The sequence below is a fragment of the Macaca thibetana genome, chromosome 16, assembly GCF_024542745.1.
Source record: "Macaca thibetana thibetana isolate TM-01 chromosome 16, ASM2454274v1, whole genome shotgun sequence".
Classification (NCBI taxonomy): Eukaryota; Metazoa; Chordata; class Mammalia; order Primates; family Cercopithecidae; genus Macaca; species Macaca thibetana.
This window is the reverse complement of record NC_065593.1, coordinates 60,828,040-60,847,077: the sequence shown is the minus strand read 5'-3', so window position 1 is coordinate 60,847,077 and position 19,038 is coordinate 60,828,040. Positions and strand designations below refer to the sequence as shown.

General features: G+C 54.8%; 2 protein-coding genes across 2 annotated transcripts in view; one reads left to right on the top strand and one right to left on the bottom strand.

The window, feature by feature from the left end:
• TIMP2 (TIMP metallopeptidase inhibitor 2) overlaps window positions 1-14,213 on the bottom strand; it is a 71,258-nt gene extending 57,045 nt beyond the window's left edge. The window contains exon 1 of the mRNA XM_050764446.1: window positions 13,785-14,213. Within this exon, the coding sequence (XP_050620403.1) occupies window positions 13,785-13,914 (130 nt within the window). The 5' untranslated portion in view covers window positions 13,915-14,213. The remainder of the gene's footprint in view (window positions 1-13,784) is intronic.
• The window catches only part of ENGASE (endo-beta-N-acetylglucosaminidase), a 639,565-nt gene that overhangs the window by 458,848 nt on the left and 161,679 nt on the right, over window positions 1-19,038 (top strand). The window lies entirely within an intron of this gene.

Below are 19,038 nucleotides of genomic sequence, written 5' to 3'. Positions count from 1 at the left end.
GCCAGGATCATTCCCCTTGGATTCCTGGCACTGACACTCTGTAGGTGACCTTGGGCAAGTCATCGGCTGCTCCCCATCCCAACACCTGCCTCACCTCCCGCGCAGAACCATTGTAAATAAGGAAGATGTGGAGTCCTTTGTGCTGAAAAGCCCTCAACAGTATCTTTATTTTATTTTATTTTTTTTTTTTTTGAGACGGAGTCTCGCTCTGTCACCCAGGCTGGAGTGCAGTGGCCGGATCTCAGCTCACTGCAAGCTCCGCCTCCCGGGTTCACGCCATTCTCCTGCCTCAGCCTCCCGAGTAGCTGGGACTACAGGCGCCGCCACCGCGCCTGGCTAAGTTTTTGTATTTTTAGTAGAGACGGGGTTTCACTGTGTTAGCCAGGATGGTCTCGATCTCCTGACCTCGTGATCCGCCCGTCTCGGCCTCCCAAAGTGCTGGGATTACAGGCTTGAGCCACCGCGCCCGGCCAACAGTATCTTTATACATTTGCCTGGGTGTTTTGCCCCTGCTTTCCAGGACTAGGGCACAGAAGGGAAGACCACCACAGACTGTTCCTTTATTCCCTGCCCTGGAGCCAACTGGGCCAAGTGGACAAGACCTCACAATGGAAAGTCAGGGGCCAGCAACGCTCATCCCAGCTCCACCCTGACCCCATTCCTCTTGGGATACTCAGTTTCTGTCTGGACCAGGGCAGGCTGGTCCTTGGCTTCTGGGGACAGCTCAGGATTGAGGATGAAATGAGAGGAGCACCCCCAGAAGAGAAAGTGCTGAACCAGGAGCCCAGGAGAGTCATCTCTGTGCATGGCCGTCTAAGCCCTTGCCCCAAAAGAGTAGGCAGGTCAGGCGCAGTGGCTCATGCCTGAAATCTTAGCACTTTGGGAGGCTGAGGCGGGAGGATCACTTGAACCCAGGAGTTCGAGACCAGACTGGGCAACATAGTAAGATCTGGTTTCTAAACACAAAAGTAATTTTACAAATTAGCCAAGCGTGGCAGCACACACTTGCAATCCCAGTTACTCGGGAGGCTGAAGTGGGAGGACTGCTTGAGCCCAGGAGGTTAAAGCTGCAGTGAGCTAGGATCACGCCACTGCACTCCAGCCTGGGTGACAGAGCAAGACCCTCGTTTCTTAAAAACAAAGCTAAATCAAGGAGCCCACGTGTCCCCAGAGCTCTCCTGTCACAGTGTCAGCATATGCCTTCTGAGCATAATAATCGCCCCCCAGACCTGAAGCCCATGAATGACCCCTCCACCCAGTCCTTTCTCCCTAATGTCACATAAGGTGATGTGTCACTGAAGCACCCTGTACCCCATCTGACACGGTACCAGAGGCCTGGCCATGGTGTAGCTGGATCCCCAGCTGCTGTGTGACCGTGGGCAAATGGATTATGTCACCTTCGTAGTGTTAGAGAGACCCAGTGGTGACGAATGTCCTCTGTACCTAGGGTCACTGTAAGGCTCAGGTCTCATGGGGTTTCTGTACACGCTCTAGACATGCAGCGTCATGCTACCGACACTCCAAGTACCCGGCCTTGCTGGTACTCCTGGCTTTCTCCCTTGTTCCCACCCCCACCCCCAACATCATGGGACCCAGGCCGGGCACTGTGACCCAGGCAGTGTGGATTCTCAATTAGCTGAAGCAGACAGGGCACCAGGGCACAGAAAGGGCAGAGTCACACACCCAGAGGTAGAGTGTCCGTCTAGTATGGGGACCCAGTGTGATGCTTTAAGGAACACACCTGCCGTCCTTATGGGAGCCGGGCTGTGCCTTTCTTTTTAATGGACACATAATAATTGTAATATTTACGGTATATGTAGTGATGTTTAGATACATACAATGTATAGTGATCAGATCAGGGTAATTAGCACAGCCATCATCTCGAGCATTTCTTTCTTTATGGTAGGAACATTCAATATCCTCCGAGCTACTTGAAACTATACAATATACTATTGCTAATTTCTTTTACTTCTTTTTTTTTTTTTTTTTTGGAGACACAGAGTCTCGCTCTGTAGCCCAGGCCAGAGTACAGTGGCATGATCTTGGCTCACTGCACCCTCCACCTCCCGGGTTCAAGCGATTCTCCTGCCTCAGCCTCCCGAGTAGCTGGGATCACAGGTGCGCACCATCATGCCTGGCTAATTTTTTTTGTTTTGTTTTGTTTTTTGAGACGGAGTCTTGCTCTGTCGCCCAGGCTGGGGTGCAGTGGCCGGATCTCAGCTCACTGCAAGCTCCACCTCCCGGGTTTACGCCATTCTCCTGCCTCAGCCTCCTGAGTAGCTGGGACTACAGGCGCCCGCCACCTCGCCCGGCTAGTTTTTTGTATTTTTTAGTAGAGATGGGGTTTCACCGTGTTAGCCAGGATGGTCTTGATCTCCTGACCTCGTGATCCACCCGTCTCGGCCTCCCAAAGTGCTGGGATTACAGGCTTGAGCCACCGTGCCCGGCCTGGCTAATTTTTATATTTTTAGTAGGGATGGGGTTTCACCATTTTGGCCAGGCTGGTCTCGAACTCCTGGCCTCAGGTGATCTACCCACCTTGGCCTCCTAAAGTGTTGGGATTAAAGGTGTGAGCCACCGCCTGGCCTATTGTTAATTACATTAATCCAACAGTGACATGGAACACTGTAACTCATTCCTCCTATCTAGCTGTAATTTTGTATCCTTTTAACAAATCTCTCCCTCTCTCCTCCCCCAACCCTTCCCAGACTCTAGTATTCTCTGTTCTACTTTTGACTTCGATGAGATCAACTTTTGTTTTTTTTAGCTTTTGCATATGAGTGAGAACATGCCATGTTTAACTTTCTGTTCCTGGCTTATTTCACTTAACGTCTTCCAGTTCCATTCATGTTGCTGCAAATGACAGGATTTCATTCTGTTTTATGGCTGAGTAGTATTTCATTGTGTAGATGTACCAACATCCACAATGAAATACTATTTCATTCTTTAGCCATTCATCTGCTGTTGGACACAGAGGTTGATTCCATATCTTGGCTATTGTGAACAGTGCTGCCAGGACCATGGGGTGCAGGTGTCTCTCCGATGCTCTGATTCCCTTTCCTTTGGATAAATGCCCAGTCGTGGGACTGCTGGATCATATGGCGGTTCTATTTGCAGTTTTTTGAGGAACCTCCACCATAGTGACTGTACTACTTTACATTCCCACCCACAGCGTATACAAGTTCCCTTTTCTCCCCTTCCTTGCCTGAGCTGGGCCTTTCTGACCATCTGTCCCCGTCCCTTGAACTCTTGATCTGGATTGAGGGAAGAAGGGCGGCAGAGGCGAGCTGGGGAGCAGGGAGGAACCAGGCTGTCACAGGACAAACAGAACCTCGCGAGCCAGCCATGTGGAATGGAAAGGAGAAGCCGATCCTCCTGCCCCACACTCCTGCCTTTCTTCCTTAAGGGCTCTTGGACAGAGACTGCAGGTTTCTCAGAAGCACTGTCCAGGATCTCAACATTCTACAAGGGGTTGGGACAAACTAACTATCAAGCCCCTCCAGTGCTATTGTGGTGTTGTTGTTGCTGTTGTTGTTTGTTTGTTTTTGAGACAGACTCTCACTCTGTCGCCCAGGCTGGAGTGCAGTGGCGTGAGCTCAGCTCACTGCAACCTCCACCTGGGTTCAAGTGATTCTCCTGCCTCAGCCTCCCGAGTAGCTGGGATTACAGGTGCCCGCAATGGATACAATCAGGGGCGATTTTTCTTTCTTTTTGCTTAAGTGTCTTATCTATGATTAACATGTATAGTTGTGTAATTATTTTAAAGTTAGAAGGCATTTGGGACGTGAATGGAGAGACAGAAGTTTTCTTTAGGATGGAGAGAGGCGGAAAGGACGAATTCCTCTGAGAGGGTGCAAGGGCTGACCTGGGAGAGCGGGCAGCTGCTACTAGCCCTGGGGCCTGCCTGACTTCCCCTTGAGTCCTGAGAGGCACAGATTATACCCCAATGTTTTATTGCTTCTTGAGAAGATTATTGGCATTCATCTGCCTTCGAAACTTTGGCTATACTGTTTTTTTTTCTTTTTTTTTTGAGATGGAGTCTCGCTGTGTCTCTCAGGCTGGAGTACAGTGGCCCGATCTCGGCTCACTGCAACCTCCGCCTCCCGGGTTCAAGTGATTTTCTTGCCTCAGTCTCCTGAAGAGCTGGGATTACAGGCACCCGCTACCACACCCAGCTAATTTTTGTATCTTTAGTAGAGATGGTGTTTCATGATGTTGGCCAGGCTGCTCTCGAACTCCTGACCTCAGGTGATCCACCCACCTCGGCCTCCCAAAGTGCTGGGATTACAGGGATGAGTTACCACACCCAGCCAAGCTGTTTTGTTTTGTTTTTTCTTTATAGACAGAGTCTTGCTCTGTCCCCCAGGCTGGTACAATCATAGCTCACTGCAGCCTCAAACTCCTGGACTCAAGTGATCCTCTCACTTCAGCCTCTCGAGTAGCTAGGACTACAGGCATGTGCCACCACCCCTGGCTAATTTGTAAAATTTTAATTTATTTTATATCGAGATGAGGTCTTGCTACGTTGCCTAGGCTGATCTGGAACTTCTGGGCTCAAGTGATCCTCCCACCTCAGCCTCCCAAAGTGCTGGGATTACAGGTGTGAACCACTGCAACTGGCCAGTCTGGGCCTTTTTTTTTTTTTTTTTTTTTGAGACAGAGTCTTGCTCTGTCACCTAGGCTGGAGTGCAGTGGCACGATCTCAGCTCACTGCAAACTCTGCCTCCCAGGTTCAAGTGATTCTCCTGCCTAGGCCTCCCAAGTAGCTGGGATTACAGGTGTGCGCCACCATACCCGGCTAATTTTTGGATTTTTAATAGAGACGGGGTTTCACCATATTGGCCAGGCTAGTCTCGAACTCCTGACCTCGTGATCCGCCCGCCTCGGCCTCCCAAAGTGCTGGGATTACAGGCGTGAGCCACTGCGCCCAGCCCAGTCCGGGCTTTTGAAAGTACTATGCTCTGAACATTTTTCTAGGTCATAAACACAAATCTGTAATATCATGTGAAATGTCTGCTCACTCTGTTGCGGCAGGGAGAAAGCTTAATTGATTTAGCTTATCTCCAGCAGACAGGCTACCCTCATGAACAAGGCCAGCCTCAGGAGCTCCTCTCCCTCCTCAGTGGCTCCATCCATCACCCGTAGAGCTCCAGCCCAGCTCCACAGCCTAGACCATCCTTCCCTAAGCCAACGTCAGTCTGAATCAGCACCATTCTGTTGACGCACCTCCTTTTAAAAGCCGTCTCTCTCTCTCTTTTTTTTGAGACAGAGTCTCACTCTGTCACCCAGGCAGGAGTGCAGTGGTGCGATGTCAGCTCACTGCAACCTCTGCTTCCCAGGTTCAAGCGATTCTTATGCCTCAGCCTCCTGAGTAGCTGGGATTACAGGCAGGCACCACCATGCCCAGCTATTTTTTTTATTTTTAGTAGAGATGGAGTTTCACCATGTTGGAAAGGCTGGTCTTGAACTCCCGACCTCAGGCGATCCACACGCCTCGGCCTCCCCAAGTGCTGGGATTCCAGGCGTGATTCCACCGTGCCCGGCCTAAAAGCCATCTCTTCTTCTACTCTATTTCCTAGCCAGCTGACCCTGAGCAGGTTCCTCAGTGGGCCTGTGCGTCAGTTGGATCGTCTGTCCAATGGGGATGAGGATAGGGAAGGAAATGGGCTAACACTAGTGAAGAGCAAGAACATACCTCCAAGCCCTCGGCACCTCTGCCAGCTGTTATTATTGCCACAGGCACCTCTGCCAGCTGTTATTGTTGCCACAGTCATTATCACCGTGTCATGATTCACCTCCCCAGCTGCTCCCAGGCCTCCCTCAGGGCTGGGTGGGGAGGAACAAGAACACAAAGACAGGGAGAGCCAGGGTTCGATGCAGAAAGAGCCGGTGTCCCCCACTAGCTCCAAGAGCTTCCTGGGAGGCAGGAAATTCGCCTCTCCTTTTTGGCAGTGTGGAAGCGGAGGCAGAGAGAGGCCACCTGTCCCAGATCGCTCTGCTGGACTCAGTCTGGGGCCAGCGTTTGACCCCTGCTCACCCTGTTTGCTATGAATGTCAGTTCCCGTCGCTACTGCTGGCTCCCTTCCCCCTCAATGCTCGTTTCCTGTTCCCTCCAAGGCCCCGTTACACAGTTTCTACTGTCTGCTGAAGTTCTAGCTCAATTCCCTCTCGCTTGGACTTTCTGGTCACCAGATTCCAGCAGAACTCAACAGAGACCTGCACTCACCTGAGCTCCAGACCAGGTTAGAGGGCAGCTGGCTCCCGGGCACTGGGTCAGGTACCAGAGGCATCTCCCTCTGTGCCCGCCCGCGACCCATGGCCCTGCTCAGGGTCTGCCTTCCATCTCTTGGGTCTTCCCCAGTGCAGGTGCGAACTCTGCTCCCCTGGTGACTGTGAGCCTCTCAACACCACCTTCCTCCTCGGTGTCATCCCCCTCCTGTCCACCCCTCTCCCCCAGTGCAGGGGCCATAAAGCCTTCCCCGGGGTCCCACTCCTGGGTCCCACTGCCTGGCCTCCAGGCTTTGCTGCTCCGCCTGGGCTCAAGCCCGGCCACACTTTGTTCTAATTACTCTGTCCCACTGTGGTACACTCTCTACCACAGCCACCCTGGGCTCCCCCCTGCCCACCCCAGGACCTTTCCTTAGCTCTGATAAGATCCACCCCTCAGGGCCCACAATCTCACCACTGTCTTCACCAGGATAAGAGTCTCTAGCACGAGGTGCAGCCTGCAGGATGATCTTCGCATTCCTGCGCTCATTTCCCTGAAGACAGGCACCATGGCTTTGGTGTTCCAGACCAGCCTGGCCAACAGGGTGAAACCCCATCTCTACTAAAAATACAAAAATTAGCCGGGCGTGGCGTGGCGGTGCGCACCTGTAATCCCAGCTACTAGGGAGGCTGAGGCAGGAGAATTGCTTGAACCCAGGAGGCGGAGGTTGCAGTGAGCCAAGATCACACCATTGCACTCCAGCCTGGGTGACAGAGCGACACTCCATCTCAAAAAAACTAAATTCCTTGAAACACTTGCCATAGTATTTTTGTGTGTGGTGGGCACCCAAATTCTACTGTAAAACAAAATATAAAAACCCTTAAGCGAATAAATTCCATAAGAAGCAGGTATTTAAGACATAGACACCAGGCCCTTCCTAACTGTTGAGGTCTAGAGTTCCTTCAGGCCATGTGTGCTCCAGCTCTGATCAGAGTTTCAGACGAAAAAGCAGCTGCCGTCTACCAAGGATGCCTTCCCCATGGAAGACAACCACAGAACCGCCCAGGTCTTTGGAGCCATCCCTGAGACCAGCTAGGAGGCCAAAGGACACTGTTGGCATCCTTTCCCCAGAGCTGGTTACAGATCTGCCTCAGACACCCCCCATGGTGGTAATGTCTGAGCGGGCCCTGGCTACCCAGGGCGGCCAAGTGCAGAATGAGGGTGCGAGAGCAGAGAAAGGCAAGATCGTTACCATTGCTCAGCTCTGAGACCAGGCAGATACTCATAGCAAACAGAAGACTTGAAACCTATAAGACCCTTTTAAATGGCAGTGACTTAACCTTTGGAGGGCCACATGCCCCTTTGAGAAGTTGGCGGCTGCCACTGTCCACAAAAAAACATGGACGCGTGCGCGCGCGCGCACACACACAACTTCACTTACAGTTTCAGGGCTTGTGACCACCCCCAAGCCCACCAGGCCTATCTCCGGCTGGGTGTTCGTACGCTCTGAGTTAAGACCCCTCTTTTATAAAGACTGTTCCTCAACTTGCTTCTTAGAGCAAACACACTCTCAACCTGACTTGTGGGGGCTCCAGAAGCTTTCCCTGGGCTCCAGTGTGACCTGGCTGACGGGGGAGTAGCTCAGCCCTCAGTTGTAAGGTGGGGGTCATCGGGGCTGGGTCTCTGTGCCCTTCCCTCTGCTTCTGGACAGCCACGCCCCAACAAATGCACAAGGGCACCAGGGCGTCAGGGCACAGGCACTGGGGACTCCAGCCCACTCAGGTTGCAGGGGTCCAGGCAGGTGGGCCCTGGGAGGTCCTGAGGACACCAGCTTCATCCTGCCTGCCACTCTGAGACATCCATGCTCCTGACCATCTCCCCATTGGGAAGTCTAGGTCTGCCCCCCTTCCCTCCTCCCAGCAATCTCAGGGCAGCTCATCTGCTTGCTTACCCCGCCCCCCGACACTGAGGTGGTCAGAGTCTCCACACTTTCTGTTCAGACCCATGGGCAACAAAACAAAACCTTGGCCAAGCACTCACAATATCAGATACTCATTAAAAAATTATACATACGCCGGGCACCATGGCTCACGCCTGTAATCCCAGCACTTTGGGAGGCCAAAGTGGGCAGATCACTTGAGCTCAGGAGTTTGAGACCAGCCTGGGCAACATGGCGAAACCCCATCTCTACAAAAAATTCAAAAAATTAGCTGGGCATGGTGGCTGCTTGGGAGACTGAGGTGGTGGGATCGCTTGGGCCCAGGAAGTTGAGGCTGCAGTGATCTGTGATTGTACCACTGGACTCTGGCCTGGGTGACAGAGCCAGACTCCGTCTCAAGAAAAAGTAAAAGACCATTGTAGCCATGCAACCACTTGCCCTCAGTCCCTGGTTTGTGAGCCTGTGCATGCACCGGGGGATAGAGGGAGCGTCCAGGGCACGCTCCCCTCCTGCCCCAGCCACTGCCACGTCTGCCTGTCTTGGCTTCCTTCTTATCTCCTCCTCCCTACTGTTGCATCCGTCCTCGCAGCTGCCTGAGAAGCCTTAGGCAGACCTCTTGGTTGTTTCGGAACACACGAGATTCAACCGTACATGCGACCCCCACTTCATCGAGTCAGTGGTTCTGCGTCAGGACCGAGGCGGCTGCCTGCGCCTCTCGGTCTCCCAGGAGTCATCTATGCCCTGTTCTCCATGTGCTCAGATGTCACCACAGGGTCTGAACCTCTCAGCCCACACCAGTGGCATCTACCTAGCAACCTGGCTGGGACAGCAGGGAGGAGGGAGGCAGGTACCCAAGCCCACCTGCAGCTCACAAACCACAGGCTGGGACTGCGGAAGTGGCTCCGCACCACCAGAAGCGTGCAAATGGCGGAGGCCCGAGACACTCCCAGGCTGGCTGTGCGCGGCCTGGAGGTACGGCAGGTGCTCAAAGGAGCTCTCCCAACAACACACATTTCTCCCTATGTGGGATCTGAGGACATTGCCAGCCTGGGAGACATTTCTCCCTATGTGGGATCTGAGGACATTGCCAGCCTGGGAGAAATGTGTGTTGTTGGGAGAGCTCCTTCGAGCACCTGCCGTACCTCCACGCCGCGCACAGCTCTCCCTGCTCTTCCAGTCTCCCTGCCTTGGGAGCTGCCAGCAAATTCAGGGGCCAGTGACTCCCCTGGCAGATCCCGTCCCTCCAAGGACACTGTTCAAAACCAAGCCAAAGAGCCCCAGTTCTCCCCGCAGCTCCCTCCTCAACCTACCATGGGGCCTTCTATCACCTCTTGCGAATGCATTTCACATTGTTACATGATTACTTCTGAATTTTGGTTATTTCGAAAGTTTATCTGTTGTTAATTATTTACCCAAACCACATTGAGTGGACTGACTTTATACCACAGCCCGGCAGTTGAGGAGGGGAGGCCTGCTCACCACGCCCTGCAGCGGGAACCCCCTTCCACACTGCCTGGTGCCGAGATGTACAGTTCCACCCCCTGCGTCCCCCACGACAGGGTTAATGTCTTGCTTCTCCCTTACATCCCCTGGGCCAGAGGCAGCCACTCCATAATTGCTTGTTGAAACACAGACAAGCCCGATACGAAAATCAAGATGAACGAAACTAACAATACAGATCAATCACATACTTTGCACAGCAAGTCGCCAACAGTTTCTTTAAAAAGCGCCACCCCTGCCCCCTTACATGGAAGGCCTGACCCAGCTCACGTGAATCTGATGCTGTGTTGCTTTTCCTGAGCACGTGTCCTGAAGACAGAGCCATTTTTGACTGCGTGCTATGTGTTTTCTGGGGTGGCCCCTACTCTCTGTCTGGTCCCTGTCTCTGTGTCCCACAGGAACCATGTCTCCCTTGGCTGTTCACCCCAGGAAACAACAGGTGTTCCCCTCTTGGCTGTGGACCCCTCTCTAGCTGGAGCTGGAGATCTTGGGGGGCTTTGCAGAGGGCAGTTTCTGGAGATGGGAACATGTGGGGCAGATGTCATCACAGAGGTCTTCTAGGATAATGTGGCTTTAGGTACCGCCATCCAAGCCAGAGAAGAGGTTTCATTCTCTGCATCCAGAGAGCTCCTGGCTTTACCCTTGAGTCCAGAAACCAGCCCAAGCAGCCTGAGTCTGCCAAGTAGCTCAGCTGGCTAAGTGGCTCCAGGCATGGTACTGCCTGAATGGTGAGCCCAAAGCTAATTTCCAGCCAGATCCCTGTAGCTGTGCAGGCTGGCAGTAGATGTGAAGGATTTCACTGGGTGAGAGGGAGCCGGGCCAGCAGCGCGTTTGAATAGTGCTGTAACTGAGACACAAAATGCTTCCTGTTTGTGCTGGTCTTGCTGGAAAGGACGAGGACCTGGGGCCTTCCAGGAAGAAACCAGGTCATCTCTTACCATCCCTTATCCTAAACATCACCATCTCATAATGAATTATCTTTGCCGACCACAGTTCCAGTCCTACCAGCTGCAAGAGCTGCTAGGGAGATACCTCCCAGAAATCCTTAGCCGGGCAGACAGAAATCTGACTGTTTCTTAAGCCAGTTGCCTCTTGTAGACACCAAGCCATTTAACAAGCCTGCATGCAGCCAAGAGTAAAAGGAGCCAGCTCGCCACATAACAAGCCTGCCTTTATTAACCCCCACTGTACCCCCTTTCTGAGACCCCTGAGTCACAGCCCTGGTTAAATCACCTGTGGGCCTTTTAAACTGCAAAAGCTGAAGTCTGAGCCAGATGCTCTGTATCTGCAAAGGGATCCAGACCTGAGTAATCTTTAAGAATCTTCCAGGCATTCTGCTCTAAGCCAGAATGGGGAACCATCGCTGAGAAAGTCACAAACCTGCATCGCTTCAAGGAGAATCGAACACTGGAGAATAGACAGACCACTGTCTTCCCTGTGGGATTTGTTCCGGGGCCCCACCCTGGGATGTCCTGGGTTGTTTATCCCAAGTTGGTTGAGCACGGAAAGGGTGACTGGGAATAAGAGACGGCAGCCTGGATGTACTGGGTTGAATTGTGTCCCCCTCAAATGCACATCTACTTAGATCCTGTGAATATGACCTTATTTGGAAATAGGGTATTTGTTGATATATCAAGATGAAGTCATACTGGATTAGGGTGGGCCCTAAATCCAATGGCAGCTGTCCTTATAAGAAGACAGAAATTTGGCCTGGCGCGGCAGCTCACGCCTGTAATCCCAGCACTTTGGGAGGCTGAGGCAGGTGGATCACCTGAGGCCAGGAGTTCGAGACCAGCCTGGCCAACATGGCGAATCCCTGTCTCTACTAAAAATACAAAAAATTAGCGGGGTGTGGTGGCAGATGCCTGTAATCCCAGCTACTCGGGAGGCTGAGGCAGGAGAATTGCCTGAACTCAGGAGGCGGAGGCTGCCATGAGCCGAGATCTTGCTACTGCACTCCAGCCTGGCTGTCTCAAAAAAAAAAAAAAGAAAGAAAGAAAGAAAGAAAAAAGGAACAGGGAAATTTGGACACAGAGACACCCAAGAGAGAAGCCCATGTGAAGACAGAGGCCGAAATGGAAGTGATGTGTCTACAATCCAAGGAACATCAAGGAGAGAGGCCTGAAAGAGATTCTCCCTCAGCCTCGGAAGGAACCAGCTCTGCGGACGCCTTTTCGGACTTCTGGCCCCCTGAGCTACAGAGAATCCATTACTGTTCTTTTAAGAATCCCGGTTTGTGGTCGTCTGTCACAGCGGCCACAGGAAGCGAATGCCCTGAGCTCTGCAGTGCACCTCTGGCATCTGACTGGGCCTCCGAGCTGGGATGGGGTGAAAAGTTTTAGCTAAAGGATGATGTTGATGCAAAGATTTAGACACAAATGCCAGGCAACCCAGGAAAAGGAGAGTGCTGTGCCAAGCATGAAGGAGGCAGGAGGCACGAACTGCAGCCCTCCGCCCTCTGCCATCCTGGATCCACACCCCACGCAGAAACAGCTCCCAGCTTAGTGGCCGCCTTAACTTATGCCAAGCAAGGACAGAGTGGCTGCCTGGACATTCTCCCACACAGCTGAGGAGTGTGTGTGTGGGTGCGGGGGGAGCGGGGAGGAGGGTCCCAAGGCCCAACTCCTACGAATCCACCTCCCAAGTCCTTCTTGCCGCAGCCTCCTTCTGGGCCTTGGCTACATCCTGCCCCACCACGTGCTGGTCAGCCAAAGAGCCTGGACAGGCCTGCATTCCCCATGGACCCCCAGAGAAAGGCCCATTATGGCTCCCTCATCAAAGGAGCCTCTCCTTCACCCCCAAATCTTGCTGAGCACCAAGGCTAAACTGGAGAAAAGACCTCATTTCCCCCAAACTGGGTTTTGTGGAAACTGTGACACAGGCACACACCACGCCTTCCACCCATGTGGCCTGAGCCACCTGAGACCTGCGATCCCAATAGATTGGCGCAACTGAAAACTTCCCCGGCTGGGGAGGCAGCTCCCAGGGCTAACTGGGGTGGGGCAAGAAGCCGTGGGTGGGTATGGGAAGGGTGTGGCTGACAGCAGGAGAAACAGAAACTCCCACCTCCAGTCTGGGCAGGTGAGGGGCCCCCGCCTTGCTCCATCTGCCCTGGACAGGCCACTCGACTGAGACTCAGACATAAGGAGGAAGGAGGGCAGGGGGCTCTGAGACCACTTGCTGTGTAGCCAGACTTGCCCCAGGAAAACCATGCTGACCAGCACCAGTGCTGCAGAGGCTTGAGGTGTAGGACCACGGTGGAAACTTCGGGCCAGCGGGTTCCTCCCATTTCTGCTGGTCCTCCATGGATCAGAACAAATAACTGGGCCCCTCCTCCCTCCCTCCATGGCGCCTGTCTTTTGGGGGCTAGGAGTCCTGAGGTCATGGGTATTTGCTGGGGAATCTCAGCCACACAGTCCCACGTGCCGGGTCCAGTCACCAAAGTCTCCAGCTTTTGTGGACGTCCCGAAAAAGCGGAACATTCGGGGGTCCCGGTCCCTGCCCAGCCAGTTTGCAGGGCCTCCTGGGCAGGGCACGAAAAAGGAGCCAGGCCAGGGGACGCCACTGGCTTTTCTCACCTGTCCCTCTGGGCCTGTGGAACCTGCCTCGGGTAGGGCGGGCTTCCATCTCATCCTGGCTTGATCGGGGAGCCCCCAAATGGGGCTGGTGGGAGAAGCCCCGCAGAGAAGCCCTTCCCCACCCAGCCCCAAGCCCAAAGAAGCCCAACTCCCACCTTATCTGCGAAAGTTTCTTCCTGGGGTCCCCAGTCCTCCAGCCCCCCGCCCCCACGCCGTGTCCCCCACGCTCCCTGCCCCCAGCGCTGGCATCCCAGGGTGCGCCGCCTGCCAAAAGCCAAACTGGCTCCCTTTCCTGGGGCTGGAGCTGCGGCGGAATTTCGGTGGAATTTTGAGGTTGAGACGCATCTCGGCAAAGAGAGGGAAAGAAAGGGAGAGGAGGGAGGGGTGAAAGAAAGTCGGCTCTGGGCGTCCACTTGCAAGATTCGAGAAGACGCCGAGGGACCAGGAGGCGGGCGCTGTGGTCCCTCGGCCAGCGGCGGGCGGGCGGGGCGTCCGCGAACCCACGGGGGTCGTGGGGGAGGTGGGGCCCCGCGCGGGGGCGGGGGTCGCCGCTCCTTACCTACATCTGCATTGCAAAACGCCTGTTGCGGGTGCACCGGGGAGCAGCTGCAGGCGTCGGCCGGGCGAAGCAGCGTCGCCAGCAGCAGGAGGCCGAGCGCCAGCCGCAGGGTGCGGGCCGCGGCGCCCATGGCGGGCCGGGGGGCTGGGCGGGCGGGGGCCGCCGCCGGGGGTCCGGGCGCTGCTCGCGGCGGCGGGCTGGGGGCGCGGGCGGGGGCTGAGCCGGGGCCGAGGCGGGCCCCTCCCGCGCGGCTCACCCTCCTCACCTGCCCCTCTCGGCGGCGCAAACTTTCTCTCCTCTTTGTCTCGGGGGCGCGAGGGGAGGGGCGCGGGGCGCAGTTCGCCGGGCGGGGCGGCGGGGTGGGGGGCGGCGGGCGAGCGGCGCTGCGGCTCCCGGCGGCCGCGCTGCCTTCTACGGATGTGTTTGCTGCGGGCTCGGGCCGTGCCGCCGTTTTATTGCGCTCGGAGGATTTTCTGCTCCTCCTCCCGGTGGCTGGCGGCCAATGCAGGCTCCGGGCGCTCCCAGCAGCCCCCTCCTCCCCCTCCGCCCGCGCCTCCCCCCAGCCCGCGCTTTTGTTGTGCCCGGCCTGGCACGTCGGGGGCTTCCCGCACCACCTGGCGCCCGCGGCCCACACCCGTGCGGGGGTCCCCGGACGCCCCCAGCCCCCCGACCCCTGTCCCCGCTGGGTGGCCTTCTGCGCCCGGGGGCCCTGACTCAGCGCGTGGGACTCGCGCCCCGTCCCTCCAGGGCACCGGGCCACCCACCCGCCACCCTTTCCCCTCCAGCTCGACTCTGGAGTGCTACGCTGCTCCGTCCCCCGCCACCCCGGGGTCCCTTCGAGCTCAGCCTCGAGGCGAGCCAAGGGGTGTCCTTTGGAGCAGGGGCCGTTCCCTATCGCCGCCTCCCCGTTCCTGTGGGCGGGTGGCCAATTGAGAAACAGACAGGATCCCTTTTTCAAATGGAGGCCTTAGAATTTCAAGTGCGCCTGGCCAGTTTAGTTGGGGGGTGGGGGTGTGGTTACTGTGAACAAAACAGGATTTTATATAAACTGGCCATATTTTTGACCAGCCAACAAGAGACGGGGGTGGGCCCAGGCGCCCAGGAGCCAGTAGGATCGCAGCAGAGGCATTGGCTGGGCTCCGCTCACAGTTTCCTCTCTTAGCCCACAAATGTGGGAGCCGAAGGACTTTTCCCAAAACAGTTTTGTGTTCCAGGAAAGACCCAGGCATATGAAGGGATGAACATGTGTAGGGTGGTGAGGCGGGCCTCCTGGCTGTGAACCTGCCTGCGCCCGGCTGCGGGCACCCACCCTGCACATCCGGTGTGTGCCCCGAGGGGCTCCGTGGACACTGCTGCACTGAGATCAGCATTCCAGGGTGTTTACAGTCCAGCTAGGGAGATGGAAGCCTAGGAAAATGACACAAGAAGAATCAGGGCGGGCACGGTGGCTTGCGCCTGTAATCCCTGCACTTTGAGAGGCCCAGACGGGAGGATCACTTGAGGCCAGGAGTTTGAGACCAGCCTGGCCAACATTTAGTAGAGACAGTGAAACCCCGTCTCTACTAAAAATACAAAAATTAGCCTGGTGTGGTGGTGCACGCCTGTAGTCCCAGCTACTCAGGAGGTTGAGGCAGGAGAATCGCTTGAACCCAAGAGGCGGAGGTTGCAGTGAGCGGAGATGGCGCCACTGCACTCCAGCCTGGGCGACAGAGCAAGACTCCGTTTAAAAAAAAAGAGAAGAATTGTCCGCTAAACTGTGCAGTGCTGACTTGAGGTATGAAATTTTGGAAAATAGTGAAAGAATGGAAAAACAGCTTCTTTCTGTTTGTGTATGCTTTGTAACAGCTCTGAGAAAAGTTAAATAAGCAGAGCCGTTATTTTTAGCACCCTGACAAATCCAAAGTCACTTTTTCAGTTTTTGTTAGCGTGAAATAGAGTTGTGTCGTTCACAAAATGATGTTTGAAGCTAACGTTTAAAAGTACAGTTAATTCAGAAAATTGTTATGTGCTGGCTGCCTGCAACCATTTCATTGTTTTCTTTCCTTCTTTTTGGTTACAAGGAGAACAAAATGCGGTTGAGCTTGTGTTTCAATTTGTCAGTTCATGATAGAAACAGGTAGCTTAGGGGCTCTCGGTCTTTTAGACAAGCTCTACACATAAATGATCAGGTACATGTTAGGGTGATAAATACTTAGAGCAGCCGTGGTGCCTACAACCAAGGGGGCGGGGCCAATATGGATGTACCTGGGAGGAAAGGCGGGCCTGGGCTCCAGGGTCAGGGGGCATGAGACTGGAACTTCCAACCCAAGGCCTCGCACCTGCGTCCTGGACTGCCCTCCCCGAAGACATCCGCACCAGCACACAAACAGGCTGGAATTGCTCCCAGGAAAAGTTAAGCAGAAATCTTGCCAGGTGCAGTGGCTCACGCCTGTAATCCCAACACTTTGGGAAACTAAGGTGGGAGGATCGCTTGAGGCCAGGAATTTGAGACCAGCCTGAGGAATATAGTGAGACCCTTCTCTACAAAAAAAAAAAAAAAAAAAAATTAGCTGGGCGTGATGGCGCACACTTGTAGTCCCAGCTACAGGGAAGCTGTGGTGGGAGGATCGCTTGAGCCTAGGGAAGTCAAGTCTGCGGTGAGCAGAGATCGCACCACTGCACTCCAGCCTTGGTGACAGAGTGAGACCCTGTCTAAAAACGAAACAAAAATCTTCTCTCCCCCTCAATTCCCCCACCAGAGAGTACCCTACTTTTCTGCTGCCTCTACCATTATCTCCTCCAAACAGGTCTCTAAACCAGAAGTTTCCAGCTTTCTTTTCCTCCCTTTTCTCTTGGTTCTCTCTCTCTCTCTCTCTCTCCCTCCTTCCTCCGTCCATCAACAAATACTCATTTGAGCATCTGCTGTAGCCTGGACACCGTCCTAAGAGTGAGATTCAGTGTCTAGAGAACAGAGGAACATCCCTGGAACAGCAGGTGGAAGCACGCAAGGCTCCAAGGTTGGAAGGTGCTGGACCTGGTGGAGCCCGTGGTGTGGCAGAGGAGTGAGAGGAAGGAGGGCTGAGGCAGGAGGCCAGGAGCAGGGGCTGGGAGGGGACACAGCGGAAGGCAGCCACGTTACCGGGAGGATGTGCATTTTGTTCTGAGTGAGGTGGGATCCTTTGGAGGGTTCTGAGCAGAGGGGCAGGATCGGACGCATCCTCTGGAAGGATGGGACTGTGGTGAGTGGCCCAGGTGAGGGCAGGGAGCCCAGTGAAAGGGCAGGTGCTGCAGATGCAGAGACTCCAGAGCCACAAAATGGTGAGCACAGAACCCCTTTCTGGTTCAGTGCCGTGAATGGCTGACCTGGGGCTGTAGAGTCAGATGCAGAGAGGACTGAGGTCTGAGGGGCCAAATGACTCTCCCAAGGGCACAGCAGAGAAGTGAGAGGGCAGTCCCAGAAGCCAGGCCTCCCTCACAGCCCACAACTCCCAGCTTGCTGACCCAGCCATCTCCCTGCTGCTTGGGGCCCTCAGGGTCTTGGCTCCTGAGCCAGCTTCTGTCCCATTGACCACGCTCCACCTTCTTTTCCAGTTAGGGTCCTCCCACCTCAAAACCAAGGAAACTGAGGCCTCACACTAGGAACCTAATGAAGACAGGGAGTAGACTGGAATCTGGCTCATGGCAGCACAAACCCACTTTTTCTTTCTTTTTTCTCTTTTTTTTTTTTTTTTTTTTTTTTTTTTAGAGACAGGGTCTTGCTCTGTCACCCAACCTGGAGTGCAGTGGCTCAATCTCAGCTCACTGCAACCTCTGCCTCCCAGGCTCAAGTGATCCTCCCACCTCAGCCTCCTTCGTAGCTGGGACCACAGGTATGCCACACCTGGCAATTTTTATTTTTTATTTTTTATTTTTTTAGACAAAGTCTCGCTCTGTTGCCCAGGCTGGAGTGCAGTGGCACGATCTCAGCTCACTGCAAGCTCCACCTCCTGGGTTCATGCCATTCTGCCTCCGCCTCCCGAGTAGCTGGGACTACAGGCGCCCGCCACCACACCTGGCTATTTTTTTTTTTTTTTTGTATTTTTTAGTAGAGACGGGGTTTCACCGTGTTAGCCAGGATGGTCTCAATCTCCTGACCTCGTGATCCACCCGTCTCGGCCTCCCAAAGTGCTGGGATTACAGGCGTGAGCCACCGCACCCGGCCACACCTGGCTATTTTTTGTATTTTTTGTAGAGATGCAGCTTCTGCAAACCGCTCCTTCTCCTTGTCCTTCTCTGTGCTCTGTGGCCAGGAGGGCTCAACCTTGCAAGACAAACTTGAACACGGGGAAGGGCCGCCACCCACAGGGGAAGGGACATATGCCCCACGCCCAGGGCAAGAGAGGAAAGAGCAAAGCTGACCCCGGGTTGGGAGCTCCCTCCACTGTTTCACTGCCTTTTTTTTTAAAGACAGATTTTTACTCTGTCTCCCACTGGAGTGCAGTGGCGCCATCTCGGCTCACTGCAATCTCTGCCTCCCAAGTTCAGGCAATTCTCGTGCCTCAGCCTCCCAAGCAGCAGGAATTACAGGCGCCCACCATCACACCCTGCTAATTTTTGTATTTTAAATAGAGAGAGGGTTTCACCATGTTGCCCAGGCTGGTCTGGAACTCCTGCGCTCAGGTGATCTGCCCGCCTCGGCCTCCCACAGTGCTGGGATTACAGGTATGAGCCACCACGCCCAGCCCATTGCTTCAGCCCCCTTCACTTCTCATCTTGATATTGGTGGGTGGACTACCAGGGACCATAGGGGACATCCAGCTCAGCCACAGCCTGGGGGACCCTGGCTTGGACCAGTTTAAGAGCAGAGGCTCTCAGCCTCTCAGGACAGACAGGAGCATGAGGGAGCCCTGTGAAGTGTGGGGGTGATTTCAGGGCCCTCAGACCACAGTCCAGGGGCCACCGCTTCCCACGAGGAACATCGCCTGGCTCCCCTACCCGCTTAAAGAGACCTTCCCGGCAGAGAGCACAGCAGAGCTGTCAGGCATGTGTGCACCCGTGCCCAAACACACCCGGCAAACACGTCCCAGGCTGGACATGGTGAATGCTGTCTGGGGCCGGAGGAAGTGCCAAGGCCTTCTCCCTGTTGCTTCCGTCTCAGGCCACCAGGCAGGATGCCCTCCCTGCGGTACCGGGCTGGCAGGAGGACACTGCTCTTCTCAGCGGCCTCGCCCTCCCAGGCTGGATGAGAGCCATCTTCCCCTGAGCAAGTCGCGTTCTCTTTCTGGAGACAGCTTGA